Source organism: Oncorhynchus masou, chromosome 9 (genome assembly GCF_036934945.1).
Source record: "Oncorhynchus masou masou isolate Uvic2021 chromosome 9, UVic_Omas_1.1, whole genome shotgun sequence".
Lineage (NCBI taxonomy): Eukaryota > Metazoa > Chordata > Actinopteri > Salmoniformes > Salmonidae > Oncorhynchus > Oncorhynchus masou.
Window position 1 is genome coordinate 4787016 of NC_088220.1, and position 17463 is coordinate 4804478.

The 17463-nt window shown below is 46.9% G+C and overlaps 1 protein-coding gene across 1 annotated transcript in view; it reads right to left on the reverse strand.

Moving 5' to 3' along the window:
- LOC135545445 (cyclic nucleotide-gated cation channel-like) overlaps window positions 1-8614 on the reverse strand; it is a 56855-nt gene extending 48241 nt beyond the window's left edge. Inside the window, exon 1 of the mRNA XM_064973065.1 lies at window positions 8499-8614. Coding sequence (XP_064829137.1) covers window positions 8499-8614 — 116 coding nt within the window. The remainder of the gene's footprint in view (window positions 1-8498) is intronic.
- Window positions 8615-17463: the final 8849 nt, after the last annotated feature.

Here is a 17463-nt window from a genome sequence, read left to right on the forward strand (position 1 = left end):
AAACAGCTTCCACCCCCAAGCCATCAGACTGCTGAACAGCTTCTACCCTCAAGCCATCAGACTGCCAAACAGCTTCTACCCTCAAGCCATCAGACTGCCGAACAGGTTCCAGCCCCAAGCCATGAGACTGCTGAACAGCTTCTACCCCCAAGCCATCAGACTGCTGAACAGTTTCCACCCCCAAGCCATCAGACTTCTGAACAGCTTCCACCCCAAGCCATCAGACTGCTGAACAGCTTCCACTCCCCAAGCTATCAGACTGCAAAATATGTAAATGTAAATGTAAATGCAAAACAGCTTCCAAGCCCAAGCCATCGGACTGCAAAACAGGTTCTACCCTCAAGCCATCAGACTACTGAACAGCTTCCACCCTCAAGCCATCAGACTGCTGAACAGCTTCCATCCCCAAGCTATCAGACTGCAAAATATGTAAATGTAAATGTAAATGCAAAACAGCTTCCAAGCCCAAGCCATCAGACTGCCAAACAGCTTCCATCCCCAAGCTATCAGACTGCAAAATATGTAAATGTAAATGTAAATGCAAAACAGCTTCCAAGCCCAAGCCATCGGACTGCAAAACAGGTTCTACCCTCAAGCCATCAGACTACTGAACAGCTTCCACACCCAAGCCATCAGACTGCTGAACAGCTTCCACTCCCAAGCCATGAGACTGCTGAACAGCTTCTACCCCCAAGCCATGAGACTGCTGAACAGCTTCTACCCCCAAGCCATCAGACTGCCAAACAGCTTCCACCCCAAGCCATCAGATTGCTGAACAGCTTCTACCCCCAAGCCATCAGACTGCCAAACAGCTTCCACCCCAAGCCATCAGACTGCTGAACAGCTTCTACCCTCAAGCCATCAGACTGCCAAACAGCTTCCACCCCCAAGCCATCAGACTGCTGAACAGCTTCTACCCTCAAGCCATCAGACTGCCAAACAGCTTCTACCCTCAAGCCATCAGACTGCCGAACAGGTTCCAGCCCCAAGCCATGAGACTGCTGAACAGCTTCTACCCCCAAGCCATCAGACTGCTGAACAGTTTCCACCCCAAGCCATCAGACTTCTGAACAGCTTCCACCCCCAAGCCATCAGACTGCTGAACAGCTTCCACTCCCCAAGCTATCAGACTGCAAAATATGTAAATGTAAATGTAAATGCAAAACAGCTTCCAAGCCCAAGCCATCGGACTGCAAAACAGGTTCTACCCTCAAGCCATCAGACTACTGAACAGCTTCCACCCTCAAGCCATCAGACTGCTGAACAGCTTCCATCCCCAAGCTATCAGACTGCAAAATATGTAAATGTAAATGTAAATGCAAAACAGCTTCCAAGCCCAAGCCATCAGACTGCCAAACAGCTTCCATCCCCAAGCTATCAGACTGCAAAATATGTAAATGTAAATGTAAATGCAAAACAGCTTCCAAGCCCAAGCCATCGGACTGCAAAACAGGTTCTACCCTCAAGCCATCAGACTACTGAACAGCTTCCACCCTCAAGCCATCAGACTGCTGAACAGCTTCCACCCACAAGCCATCAGACTGCTGAAAAGCTTCCACACCCAAGCCATCAGACTGCTGAACAGCTTCCACTCCCAAGCCATGAGACTGCTGAACAGCTTCTACCCCCAAGCCATGAGACTGCTGAACAGCTTCTACCCCCAAGCCATCAGACTGCCAAACAGCTTCCACCCCAAGCCATCAGATTGCTGAACAGCTTCTACCCCCAAGCCATCAGACTGCCAAACAGCTTCCACCCCCAAGCCATCAGACTGCTGAACAGCTTCTACCCTAAAGCCATCAGACTGCCAAACAGCTTCCACCCCCAAGCCATCAGACTGCTGAACAGCTTCTACCCTCAAGCCATCAGACTGCCAAACAGCTTCTACCCTCAAGCCATCAGACTGCCGAACAGGTTCCAGCCCCAAGCCATGAGACTGCTGAACAGCTTCTACCCCCAAGCCATCAGACTGCTGAACAGTTTCCACCCCAAGCCATCAGACTTCTGAACAGCTTCCACCCCCAAGCCATCAGACTGCTGAACAGCTTCCACTCCCCAAGCTATCAGACTGCAAAATATGTAAATGTAAATGTAAATGCAAAACAGCTTCCAAGCCCAAGCCATCGGACTGCAAAACAGGTTCTACCCTCAAGCCATCAGACTACTGAACAGCTTCCACCCTCAAGCCATCAGACTGCTGAACAGCTTCCATCCCCAAGCTATCAGACTGCAAAATATGTAAATGTAAATGTAAATGCAAAACAGCTTCCAAGCCCAAGCCATCGGACTGCCAAACAGCTTCCATCCCCAAGCTATCAGACTGCAAAATATGTAAATGTAAATGTAAATGCAAAACAGCTTCCAAGCCCAAGCCATCGGACTGCAAAACAGGTTCTACCCTCAAGCCATCAGACTACTGAACAGCTTCCACCCTCAAGCCATCAGACTGCTGAACAGCTTCCACCCACAAGCCATCAGACTGCTGAAAAGCTTCCAACCCCAAGCCATCAGACTGCTGAACAGTTTCTACCCCCAAGCCATTAGACTGCTGAACAGCTTCAAGCCCCAAGCCATTAGACTGCTGAGCAGCTTCTACCCCCAAGCCATCAGACTGCTAAACAGCTTCCACCCAAAGCCATCAGACTGCCAAACAGCTTACACACCCAAGCCATCAGAATGCCAAACAGCTTCCACCCCCAAGCCATCAGACTGCCGTACAGCTTCCACCCTCAAGCCATCAGACTGCCAAACAGCTTCCACCCCCAAGCTATCAGACCTTCAAACAGATTCTACCCCAAGCCATCAGACTGCCAAACAGCTTCCACCCCCAAGCTATCAGACTGCAAAACAGCTTCCAAGCCCAAGCCATCAGACTGCCGAACAGGTTCCACCCCCAAGCCATGAGACTGCTGAACAGCTTCTACCCCCAAGCCATGAGACTGCTGAACAGCTTCTACCCCCAAGCCATTAGACTGCTGAACAGCTTCTACCCCCAAGCCATTAGACTGCTGAACAGCTTCTACCCCCAAGCCATCAGACTGCTAAACAGCTTCCACCCCCAAGCCATCAGACTGCCAAACAGCTTCTACCCCCAAGCCATGAGACTGCAGAACAGCTTCTACCCCCAAGCCATCAGACTGCCAAACAGCTTCCACCCCAAGCCATCAGACTGCTAAACAGCTTCCACCCCCAAGCCATCAGACTGCCGTACAGCTTCCACCCTCAAGCCATCAGACTGCCAAACAGCTTCCACCCCCAAGCTATCAGACCTTCAAACAGATTCTACCCCAAGCCATCAGACTGCCAAACAGCTTCCACCCCCAAGCTATCAGACTGCAAAATATGTAAATGTAAATGTAAATGCAAAACAGCTTCCAAGCCCAAGCCATCGGACTGCAAAAAAGGTTCTACCCTCAAGCCATCAGACTACTGAACAGCTTCCACCCTCAAGCCATCAGACTGCTGAACAGCTTCCACCCACAAGCCATCAGACTGCTGAAAAGCTTCCACACCCAAGCCATCAGACTGCTGAACAGCTTCCACTCCCAAGCCATGAGACTGCTGAACAGCTTCTACCCCCAAGCCATGAGACTGCTGAACAGCTTCTACCCCCAAGCCATCAGACTGCCAAACAGCTTCCACCCCAAGCCATCAGATTGCTGAACAGCTTCTACCCCCAAGCCATCAGACTGCCAAACAGCTTCCACCCCAAGCCATCAGACTGCTGAACAGCTTCTACCCTAAAGCCATCAGACTGCCAAACAGCTTCCACCCCCAAGCCATCAGACTGCTGAACAGCTTCTACCCTCAAGCCATCAGACTGCCAAACAGCTTCTACCCTCAAGCCATCAGACTGCCGAACAGGTTCCAGCCCCAAGCCATGAGACTGCTGAACAGCTTCTACCCCCAAGCCATCAGACTGCTGAACAGTTTCCACCCCCAAGCCATCAGACTTCTGAACAGCTTCCACCCCCAAGCCATCAGACTGCTGAACAGCTTCCACTCCCAAGCCATCAGACTGCCGAACAGGTTCCACCCCCAAGCCATGAGACTGCTGAACAGCTTCTACCCCCAAGCCATGAGACTGCTGAACAGCTTCTACCCCCAAGCCATTAGACTGCTGAACAGCTTCTACCCCCAAGCCATTAGACTGCTGAACAGCTTCTACCCCCAAGCCATCAGACTGCTAAACAGCTTCCACCCCCAAGCCATCAGACTGCCAAACAGCTTCTACCCCCAAGCCATCAGACTGCAGAACAGCTTCTACCCTAAAGCCATCAGACTGCCAAACAGCTTCCACCCCCAAGCCATCAGACTGCCAAACAGCTTCCACCCACAAGCCATCAGACTGCTGAAAAGCTTCCATCCCCAAACCTTCACACTGCTGAACAGTTTCCACACCCAAGCCATCAGACTGCTGAACAGCTTCCACTCCCAAGCCATGAGACTGCTGAACAGCTTCTACCCCCAAGCCATGAGACTGCTGAACAGCTTCTACCCCCAAGCCATGAGACTTCTGAGCAGCTTCTACCCCCAAGCCATCAGACTGCTAAACAGCTTCCACCCCCAAGCCATCAGACTGCCAAACAGCTTACACACCCAAGCCATCAGAATGCCAAACAGCTTCCACCCCCAAGCCATCAGACTGCCGTACAGCTTCCACCCTCAAGCCATCAGACTGCCAAACAGCTTCCACCCCCAAGCTATCAGACCTTCAAACAGATTCTACCCCAAGCCATCAGACTGCCAAACAGCTTCCATCCCCAAGCTATCAGACTGCAAAATATGTAAATGTAAATGTAAATGCAAAACAGCTTCCAAGCCCAAGCCATCGGACTGCAAAACAGGTTCTACCCTCAAGCCATCAGACTACTGAACAGCTTCCACCCTCAAGCCATCAGACTGCTGAACAGCTTCCACCCACAAGCCATCAGACTGCTGAAAAGCTTCCAACCCCAAGCCATCAGACTGCTGAACAGTTTCTACCCCCAAGCCATTAGACTGCTGAACAGCTTCAAGCCCCAAGCCATTAGACTGCTGAGCAGCTTCTACCCCCAAGCCATCAGACTGCTAAACAGCTTCCACCCAAAGCCATCAGACTGCCAAACAGCTTACACACCCAAGCCATCAGAATGCCAAACAGCTTCCACCCCCAAGCCATCAGACTGCCGTACAGCTTCCACCCTCAAGCCATCAGACTGCCAAACAGCTTCCACCCCCAAGCTATCAGACCTTCAAACAGATTCTACCCCAAGCCATCAGACTGCCAAACAGCTTCCACCCCCAAGCTATCAGACTGCAAAACAGCTTCCAAGCCCAAGCCATCGGACTGCAAAACAGGTTCTACCCTCAAGCCATCAGACTACTGAACAGCTTCCACCCTCAAGCCATCAGACTGCTGAACAGCTTCCACTCACAAGCCATCAGACTGCTGAACAGCTTCAAGCCCCAAGCCATTAGACTGCTGAGCAGCTTCTACCCCCAAGCCATCAGACTGCTAAACAGCTTCCACCCCAAAGCCATCAGACTGCCAAACAGCTTACACACCCAAGCCATCAGACTGCCAAACAGCTTCCACCCCCAAGCCATCAGACTGCCGTACAGCTTCCACCCTCAAGCCATCAGACTGCCAAACAGCTTCCACCCCCAAGCTATCAGACCTTCAAAAAGATTCTACCCCAAGCCATCAGACTGCCAAACAGCTTCCACCCCCAAGCCATCAGACTGCCAAACAGCTTCCACCCCCAAGCCATCAGGCTGCCGAACAGCTTCCACCCCCAAGCCATCAGACTGCCGAACAGCTGCCACCCTCAAGCCATCAGACTGCCGAACAGCTTCCACCCCCAAGCCATCAGATTGCTGAACAATTAATCAAATGTTCACTGGGAATATGTACATTGAACCCGCCCCCCTACTAGTCATCCTGCAAGGAGCTATGTTAAATACCTAACCTGACAGACTTCTTGCTAGTAGCTATGTTAAAAACCTAACCTGACAGACATCCTGCTTGTAGCTATGTTAAACACCTGACATACATCCTGCTAGTAGCTATGTTAAACACCTGACAGACATACATCCTGCTAGTAGCTATGTTAAACACCTGACATACATCCTGCTAGTAGCTATGTTAAACACCTGACAGACATCCTGCTAGTAGCTATGTTAAACACCTGACAGACATCCTGATAGTAGCTATGGTAAACACCTGACCTGACATACATCCTGCTAGTAGCTATGTTAAACACCTGACAGACATCCTGCTAGTAGCTATGTTAAACACCTGACAGACATCCTGATAGTAGCTATGTTAAACACCTGACCTGACATACATCCTGCTAGTAGCTATGTTAAACACCTGACCTGACATACATCCTGCTAGTAGCTATGGTAAACACCTGACCTGACATACATCCTGCTAGTAGCTATGTTAAACACCTGACAGACATCCTGCTAGTAGCTATGTTAAACACCTGACAGACATCCTGATAGTAGCTATGTTAAACACCTGACAGACATCCTGCTAGTAGCTATGTTAAACACCTGACAGACATCCTGCTAGTAGCTATGTTAAACACCTGACAGACATCCTGCTAGTAGCTATGTTAAACACCTGACAGACATCCTGCTAGTAGCTATGTTAAACACCTGACAGACATCCTGATAGTAGCTATGTTAAACACCTGACAGACATCCTGATAGTAGCTATGTTAAACACCTGACAGACATCCTGCTAGTAGCTATGTTAAACACCTGACAGACATCCTGCTAGTAGCTATGTTAAACACCTGACAGACATCCTGCTAGTAGCTATGTTAAACACCTGACATACATCCTGTTAGTAGCTATGTTAAACACCTGACAGACATCCTGCTAGTAGCTATGTTAAACACCTGACAGACATCCTGCTAGTAGCTATGTTAAACACCTGACAGACATCCTGTTAGTAACTATGTTAAACACCTGACAGACATCCTGCTAGTAGCTATGTTAAACACCTGACAGACATCCTGTTAGTAGCTATGGTAAACACCTGACAGACATCCTGTTAGTAACTATGTTGAACACCTGACAGACATCCTGCTAGTAGCTATGTTAAACACCTGACAGACATCCTGCTAGTAGCTATGTTAAACACCTGACAGACATCCTGCTAGTAGCTATGTTAAACACCTGACAGACATCCTGCTAGTAGCTATGTTAAACACCTGACCTGACATACATCCTGCTAGTAGCTATGTTAAACACCTGACATACATCCTGTTAGTAGCTATGTTAAACACCTGACAGACATCCTGATAGTAGCTATGTTAAACACCTGACAGACATCCTGCTAGTAGCTATGTTAAACACCTGACAGACATCCTGCTAGTAGCTATGTTAAACACCTGACAGACATCCTGCTAGTAGCTATGGTAAACACCTGACAGACATCCTGATAGTAGCTATGTTAAACACCTGACATACATCCTGCTAGTAGCTATGGTAAACACCTGACCTGACATACATCCTGCTAGTAGCTATGTTAAACACCTGACATACATCCTGTTAGTAGCTATGTTAAACACCTGACAGACATCCTGATAGTAGCTATGTTAAACACCTGACAGACATCCTGCTAGTAGCTATGGTAAACACCTGACAGACATCCTGCTAGTAGCTATGGTAAACACCTGACCTGACATACATCCTGATAGTAGCTATGTTAAACACCTGACAGACATCCTGCTAGTAGCTATGTTAAACACCTGACAGACATCCTGTTAGTAGCTATGTTAAACACCTGACAGACATCCTGCTAGTAGCTATGTTAAACACCTGACAGACATCCTGTTAGTAGCTATGGTAAACACCTGACAGACATCCTGCTAGTAACTATGTTAAACACCTGACAGACATCCTGTTAGTAGCTATGGTAAACACCTGACAGACATCCTGCTAGTAGCTATGTTAAACACCTGACACACATCCTGCTAGTAGCTATGTTAAACACCTGACAGACATCCTGCTAGTAGCTATGTTAAACACCTGACACACATCCTGCTAGTAGCTATGTTAAACACCTGACAGACATCCTGCTAGTAACTATGTTGAACACCTGACAGACATCCTGCTAGTAGCTATGTTGAACACCTGACAGACATCCTGCTAGTAACTATGTTGAACACCTGACAGACATCCTGCTAGTAACTATGTTGAACACCTGACAGACATCCTGCTAGTAGCTATGTTAAACACCTGACAGACATCCTGCTAGTAACTATGTTGAACACCTGACAGACATCCTGCTAGTAGCTATGGTAAACACCTGACCTGACAGACATCCTGCTAGTAGCTATGGTAAACACCCATTTACCCTGCCTCTCAGAGGCTGCTGCTGTATATAGATATGGAACACAGGTCATTTTAATAGTGGAACACTGGTCACTGGCAAGCCAGCGGTGGAAAATTGGATGGTGTGCTGCTGGAAAATAAATGTGTGTGTGTGTGTGTGTTCATACCGACTCAGATGACTCAGGTTGCTGTCTGCTCTCTCGCATTCCTCGTCCAGCCATGTCTTCACTGACAGCCTCTGAGACGCCAGCTCAGTACCCTCACCCAACACCTGCCCCGTCATCTAGACACACAGTGTGAAGGTCAGCCAGGACATGGATTGTCCAGAAACATAACCAAACGTAACCAACAAGCTGCCATCACCATGGAGACAACCTTGGCCACCATAGCAACCACCTGGTCACAGAAACAAAGAATGGGATGAGTAACGAAGGAGAGAGAGGGAGGAGAAAGATGGGGGGGAGAAGGAGAGAAGAGGAAAGAAAATGAGAGGGAGAGAGGAAAGAGAGAGCGTGAGGGACAGAAAGGGAGATGAAGAGAGAGGGAGAGAGGAGAGAAGGAGAGAGGAGAGAAGGAGAGAGAGAGACAGAGGAAAAGAGGAAAGGACTAGTGGGATGAAGAGAGGAGAAGTGTGAAGTGAGGAACCCTAGACAAATACCTTCACATTTGGTCTTTTTCAGGCTTCACCTTCCTGTTGTCCTCCGTCCCTGTAGAATGCTAGACCCTAGATTGTCCCATCCCAGCCAGTCAACCAGCCACACAACCTCAAAACTAACTCACCGTGTACTAACATTGAGTAGTAAACCAGACTAAATCATCTGTCTCTCTCATAGCTGTGTGAATGTGTGTGTGTGTTGAAAAAGTCTGTCAATTTAGATGTGTGTATATGCTATAGAGGTCTGCCTATATGTCAGTCTGCCCCTGAATGCAACAGGTTATTTCTGTGAAATCCAAACACAGACAGATGGAGGGATGAGGGGAGAGATGAGAGGGAGGAGGGGAGAGATGGAAGGATGGAGAGACGGAGAGATGGAGAGAGTGGGAAGAGCTGAGAGGAAATGAGAGGGTAATCATATGCCACTCCAAACAGAAACACACCACACGCCTCCCTTCATCTCAGTTCAACTAAGACAAATGCTTTCTCTCTCTCTCCATCCCTCCCTCTCCCTCCATCCATCCCTCCCTCTCCCTCCATCCATCCGTCTCTCTCCATCGCTCCATCTCCTTTGAGTGGTGGTCTTCCAACGTTCTGTCTGTGTGTTCAACCCCCTCCCATCTCCTGTCCTATTGTACCATGAGCTCATCATTATTCAGGAAGCTTGTTTGAAGTGTGTGAAGTGCGGGGAACGTTTGGTAATGTGTATGTGTGTGTGGACAAAGTGCAGAAATTCCATTCAGAGTGTTCTGTTTCATGTTCAGATCTGCTACTTAATACATGGTTCTAATTGAGATACAGGTAGCTGATAAATACATGGTTATATTAGAGATACAGGTAGGTGATAAATACATGGTTATATTAGAGATACAGGTAGCTGATAAATACATGGTAATATTAGAGATACAGGTAGATGATTAATACATGGTTATATTAGAGATACAGGTAGCTGATAAATACATGGTTATATTAGAGATACAGGAAGCTGATAAATACATGGTTATATTAGAGATACAGGTCGCTGATTAAAAGATGGTTATATTAGAGATACAGGTAGCTGATTAATACATGGTTATATTAGAGATACAGGTAGCTGATAAATACATGGTTATATTAGAGATACAGGTCGCTGATTAAAAGATGGTTATATTAGAGATACAGGTAGCTGATAAATACATGGTTATATTAGAGATACAGGTAGCTGATTAAAAGATGGTTATATTAGAGATACAGGTAGCTGATTAATACATGGTTATATTAGAGATACAGGTAGCTGATTAAAAGATGGTTATATTAGAGATACAGGTAGCTGATAAATACATTGTTCAAAAACAAAGACTATTCTATGTGACCCCAAACCTTTAAATGGTTGTGTTTATGAACATTGTAGTCATTATATATGTAATATATATGATATAGTAGTAGGTATATATGAATATAGTAGTAGTTATTGTCATGACGTTGGGTGTTGGTTTATGACAGTCATAAATACCTCTACCCCCCTTTTTCCTCTCTCTAACCTACTGAGGTTACATTTAAAAAAAAATTGGTTAACATAGAGATTCTGGTAACATCAGTATGTGGGGGAAATGTACTATATTCTGGTAATCCGATCAATTGAACATATGCGGTGGTACTTATTGAATATCATGTCAGTTCGGTTGTCATCTGAGACATTCTCATCAATGATAAAATGACAAACACTACAGTGGAAAGTCTACAAATCAGAGTTATCAGATTCACATGGAATTGTTGTTCAATTTAAGTGTTTGAATATGACATTTTTTGTGATGGGGTGAAATGTGATTTTAGCTTCTAAAATGTGAGATTTTGATTTTCATAAGATAGGGCTCTGCTCAATCAGTGGCCCTCCCCTGTGAAGAAAGAAGGGCTATAAAACATTTCAAACACACCCTCCTCTTCCTTCCTATATAAGCTCTTGACGACAACATAACTTTCTGTTCCGCGGATGTGAGGATGACGATCCCATGTCAGAATGGTTCAGATAAAACTACAGAACGAAGCCAACATCAGCATGAGCTTTGGTTGCGAATGGAATGAACTTTGAACTCTTATTAACGACAGAAGTGAAGTTGGCGACCGCAGCTGCAAACGCAGGTTAGGAAGGAACAGACAGAGTATCCCATCTACCACACAACGACGTTACTACAACTTATCCAAGTGACCACCAGAGACATTCTTCAAAGGAAAAAGGACTCGGTTTGGCAACATGGCCTTCCATCTACCACCAACCTACTGAAGCGCAGCTCAGAGTAAATATGTATTGCATTTTCCTTTTCCAAATGGGCGGTAATTTAGAATACATAAGATACTGTATTTACGATAGCACAGCTTCTTCCCTTTGTTCCCCAGTCTCCCGCTCTTTCACTAAAACCCCACCCCTTTTCCTTTGTGTTACAAGCTGTCATATCTGTTCCGCCTGCTAGGGACGTTTTCCTATGACGTAAAGAATTATCCAAGTATAATTTATTCTTTGTATATGTAATTCTGTGTGATTAGTTAGGTATTTAGTAAATAAATAATTAAACCCAATTTTGTATTGCTGATTATCGCTATCGCTATCTCCTTGCTTGCTAATTCGGCATGCTAACTGCTAGCTTGTTTAGCCCAGGTCCGCTAACTACTACCTTGTTTACCCCGGCCTGCTAATCTGTTAGCTTGTTAGCACAGGCCTGCTAATCTGTTAGCTTGTTAGCACAGGCCTGCTAACCGTCTGCATCGCCGCGTCCCAAACACGCAGTGGCCCATAACCCTAACCCTTTCTATCTCTTCCTGATTTATTTTTAAAATTTGTTTATACCTTCCGGAAACCTGCCTCACCCAATGTGATACGGAATCGCTATTATTTTTAATTTTTAGAACACACTCAAGAACCTCCAGAAGCTAACCAGCTAACTAGCTACAAGCTATGTAGTCATTGTTAGTTTTTTAAAATGGATAACACTCGCCAGTCCAGCCCCCCTGCCCCCTGGACTCTGATCACTTGGCTACATAGCTGATGCACGCTGGACTGTCCATTAATCACGGTACTCCATTCTGCTTGTTTGTTTTATCTGTCGGCCCCGTTGCCTAGTCAATGCCATTTTACCTGCTGTTGTTATGCTAGCTGATTAGCTGTTGTCTCACCCACTGTTTTAGCTAGCTTTCCCAGTTCAACACTTGTGATTACTGTATGCCTCGCTGTATGTCTCTCTCAATTGTCAATATGCCTTCTATACTGTTTCTCAGGTTAGTTATCTTTGTTTTAGTTCACAATGGAGCTCCTTGTCCCACTCCTCATACCGCTGATACCTCCTTTGTCCCACCTCCCACATATGCGGTGACCTCACCCATTACAACCAGCATGTCCAGAGATAAAACCTCTCTCATTATCACCCAGTGCCTGGGCTTACCTCCGCCGTACCCGCACCCCACCATACCCCTGTCTGCGCATTATGCACTGAATATATTCTACCATGCCCAGATACCTGCTCCTCTTATACTCTGTCCCCAACGCTCTAGGCGACCAGTTTTGATAGCCTTTAGCCGCACCCTCATACTACTCCTTCTCTGTTCCGCGGGTGATGTGTAAACCCAGGCCCTGCATGTCCCCAGGCACCCTCATTTGTTGACTTCTGTGATCGAAAAAGCCTTGGTTTCATGCATGTCAACATCAGAAGCCTTCTCCCTAAGTTTGTTTTAATCACTGCTTTAGCACACTCTGCTAACCCTGATGTCCTTGCCGTGTCTGAATCCTGGCTCAGGAAGGCCACCAAAAATTCAGAGATTTCCATACCCAACTATAACATCTTCCGTCAAGATAGAACTGCCAAAGGGGGAGGAGTTGCAGTCTACTGCAGAGATAGCCTGCAAAGTAATGTCATACTTTCCAGGTCCATACCCAAACAGTTCGAACTACTAATTCTGAAAATTACTCTCTCCAGAAATAAGTCGCTCACTGTTGCCGCCTGCTACCGACCCCCCTCAGCTCCCAGCTGTGCCCTGGACACCATTTGTGAATTGATTGCCCCCCATCTAGCTTCAGAGTTTGTTCTGTTAGGTGACCTAAACTGGGATATGCTTAACCTCTTACATCTATGGGGGCGCTATTTCATTTTTGGATGAAAAACGTTCCCGTTTTAAACAAGATATTTTGTCCCAAAAAGATGCTCGACTATGCATATAATTGATACCATTCGAAAGAAAACACTCTGACGTGTCCAGAAATACCAAGATATACTCTGTGCGTGCCCTAGAACGTGAGCTTCAGGCAAAACCAAGATGAGATGGCATCCAGGAAATGACAAGGATTTTTGAGGCTCTGTTTTCCATTGTCTCCTTATATGGCTGTGAATGCGAGAGGAATGAGCCTGCCCTTTCTGTCGTTTCCCCAAGGTGTCTGCAGCATTGTGACGTATTTGTAGGCAGATCATTGGAAGATTGACCATAAGAGACCACATTTACCAGGTGTCCGCCCGGTGTCCTGCGCCGAAATTGGTGCGCAAAAGTCACCTGCCAGTATTTTTCCATGCGATACAGAGAGGAAAGCAAGCTTCCACGAACTGCATATCAATGAAGAGATATGTGAAAAAACACCTTGAGGATTGATTCCAAACAACGTTTGCCATGTTTCGGTCGATATTATGTAGTTAATCCGGAAAAAGTTTTACGTTGTAGGTGACTGAATTTTCGGTTCGTTTCGGTAGCCAGACCAAATGTAGAAAACGGAACGATTTCTCCTACACACAGACGCTTTCAGGAAAAACTGCGCATTTGGTATGTAACTGAGAGTCTCCTCATTGAAAACATCAGAAGCTCTTCAAAGGTAAATGATTTTATTTATTTGGTTATCTGGTTTTTGTGAAAATGTTGCGTGCTAAATGCTACTCAAAATGCTATGCTAGCTTTGCATACTCTTACACAAATTAGTCAATTTCTATGGTTCAAAAGCATATTTTGAAAATCTGAGATGACAGTGTTGTTAAGAAAAGGCTAAGCTTGAGAGCAGACGCATTATTTTCATTTTATTTGCAATTTTCAGAAATCATTAACGTTGCGTTATGCTAATGAGCCTGAGGCTTTAGTCACAAACCCGGATCCGGGATGGGGAGTTTCAAGAAGTTAACACCCCGGCAGTCCTACAATCTAAGCTAGATGCCCTCAATCTCACACAAATCATCAAGGAACCCACCAGGTACAACCCTAACTCTGTAAGCAAGGGCACCCTCATAGACGTCATCCTGACCAACTGGCCCTCCAAATACACCTCCGCTGTCTTCAATCAGGATCTCAGCGACCACTGCCTCATTGCCTGTATCCGCTACGGTGCCGCAGTCAAACGACCACCCCTCATCACTGTCAAACGCTCCCTAAAACACTTCTGTGAGCAGGCCTTTCTAATCGACCTGGCCCGGGTACCCTGGAAGGACATTGACCTCATCCCGTCAGTTGAGGATGCCTGGTCATTCTTTAAGAGTAACTTCCTCACCATTTTAGATAAGCATGCTCCGTTCAAAAAATGCAGAACTAAGAACAGATACAGCCCTTGGTTCACTCCAGACCTGACTGCCCTCGACCAGCACAAAAACATCCTGTGGCGGACTGCAATAGCATCGAACAGTCCCTCGATATGCAACTGTTCAGGGAAGTCAGGAACCAATACACGCAGTCAGTCAGGAAAGCTAAGGCCAGCTTCTTCAGGCCGAAGTTAGCATCCTGTAGCTCCAACTCCAAAAAGTTCTGGGACACTGTGAAGTCCATGGAGAACAAGAGCACCTCCTCCCAGCTGCCCACTGCACTGAGGCTAGGGAACACAGTCACCACCGACAAATCCATGATTATTGAAAACTTCAACAAGCATTTCTCAACGGCTGGCCATGCCTTCCGCCTGGCTACTCCAACCTCGGCCAACAGCTCCGGCATCCCCGCAGCTCCTCGCCCAAGCCTCTCCAGGTTCTCCTTTACCCAAATCCAGATAGCAGATGTTCTGAAAGAGCTGCAAAACCTGGACCCGTATAAATCAGCTGGGCTTGACAATCTGGACCCTCTATTTCTGAAACTATCCGCCGCCATTGTCGCAAACCCTATTACCAACCTGTTCAACCTCTCTTTCATATCGTCTGAGATCCCCAAGGATTGGAAAGCTGCCGCAGTCATCCCCCTCTTCAAAGGGGGAGACACCCTGGACCCAAACTGTTACAGACCTATATCCATTCTGCCTTGCCTATCTAAGGTCTTCGAAAGCCAAGTCAACAAACAGGTCACTGACCATCTCGAATCCCACCTTACCTTCTCCGCTATGCAATCTGGTTTCCGAGCCGGTCACGGGTGCACCTCAGCCACACTCAAGGTACTAAATGACATCATAACCGCCATCGATAAAAGACAGTACTGTGCAGCCGTCTTCATCGACCTTGCCAAGGCTTTCGACTCTGTCAATCACCATATTCTTATCAGCAGACTCAGTAGCCTCGGTTTTTCGGATGACTGCCTTGCCTGGTTCACCAATTACTTTGCAGACAGAGTTCAGTGTGTCAAATCGGAAGGCATGCTGTCCGGTCCTCTGGCAGTCTCTATGGGGGTGCCACAGGGTTCAATTCTCGGGCCGACTCTTTTCTCTGTATATATCAATGATGTTGCTCTTGTTGCGGGCGATTCCCTGATCCACCTCTACGCAGACGACACCATTCTATATACTTTCGGCCCGTCATTGGACACTGTGCTATCTAAACTCCAAATGAGCTTCAATTCTTAAACGCTAGTAAAACCAAATGCATGCTTTTCAACCGATCGCTGCCTGCACCCGCATGCCCAACTAGCATCACCACACTGGATGGTTCCGACCTTGAATATGTGGACACCTATAAGTACCTAGGTGTCTGGCTAGACTGCAAACTCTCCTTCCAGACCCATATCAAACATCTCCAATCGAAAATCAAATCAAGAGTCGGCTTTCTATTCCGTAACAAAGCCTCCTTCACTCACGCTGCCAAGCTTACCCTAGTAAAACTGACTATCCTACCGATCCTCGACTTCGGCGATGTCATCTACAAAATTGCTTCCAACACTCTTCTCAGCAAACTGGATGCAGTTTATCACAGTGCCATCCGTTTTGTCACTAAAGCACCTTATACTCCCCACCACTGCGACTTGTATGCTCTAGTCGGCTGGCCCTCGCTACATATTCGTCGCAAGACCCACTGGCTCCAGGTCATCTACAAGGCCATGCTAGGTAAAGCTCCGCCTTATCTCAGTTCACTGGTCACGATGGCAACACCCATCCGTAGCACGCGCGCCAGCAGGTGTATCTCACTGATCATCCCTAAAGCCAACACCTCATTCGGCCGCCTTTCGTTCCAGTACTCTGCTGCCTGTGACTGGAACGAATTGCAAAAATCGCTGAAGTTGGAGACCTTTATCTCCCTCACCAACTTCAAACATCAGCTATCTGAGCAGCTAACCGATCGCTGCAGCTGTACATAATCTATTGGTAAATATCCCACCCATTTTCACCTACCTCATCCCCACAGTTTTTATTTATTTACTTTTCTGCTCTTTTGCACACCAATATCTCTACCTGTACATGATCATCTGATCATTTATCACTCCAGTGTTAATCTGCAATATTGTAATTATTCGCCTACCTCCTCATGCCTTTTGCACACATTGTATATAGACTCCCCCTTTTTTTCTACTGTGTTATTGACTTGTTAATTGTTTATTCCATGTGTAACTCTGTGTTGTCTGTTCACACTGCTATGCTTTATCTTGGCCAGGTCGCAGTTGTAAATGAGAACTTGTTCTCAACTAGCCTACCTGGTTAAATAAAGGTGAAATAAAATAAAAAAATAAATAAAAAGTACTAGAGGTTAAAGGAGGCTAAACGCTGCCGGGCCAGATGACATTCAGTCCTAGGGGTTAAAGGTGGCTAAACGCTGCCGGGCCAGATGACATCCAGTCCAGGGGTTAAAGGTGGCCAAACGCTGCTGGGCCAGATGACATCCAGTCCAGGGGTTAAAGGTGGCTAAACATTGCCAGATGACATCCAGTCCTAGGGGTTAAAGGTGGCTAAACGCTGCCAGATGACAGCCAGTCCTAGGGGTTAAAGGTGGCTAAATGCTGCCAGATGACAGCCAGTCCTAGGGGTTAAAGGTGACTAAACGATGCCAGGCCAGACGACAGCAAGCCCTAGGGTTTAAAGGTGACTAAACGCTGCCAGGCCAGACGACAGCAAGCCCTAGGGGTTAAAGGTGGCTAAACGCTGCCGGGCCAGATGACAGCAAGCCCTAGGGGTTAAAGGTGACTAAACGCTGCCGTGCCAGACGACAGCAAGCCCTAGGGGTTAAAGGTGGCCAAACGCTGCCGGGCCAGATGACAGCAAGCCCTAGGGGTTAAAGGTTGACAAACGCTGCCGGGCCAGACGACAGCCAGTCCTAGGGGTTAAAGGTGGCCAAATTCTGCCGGGCCAGAAGACAGCC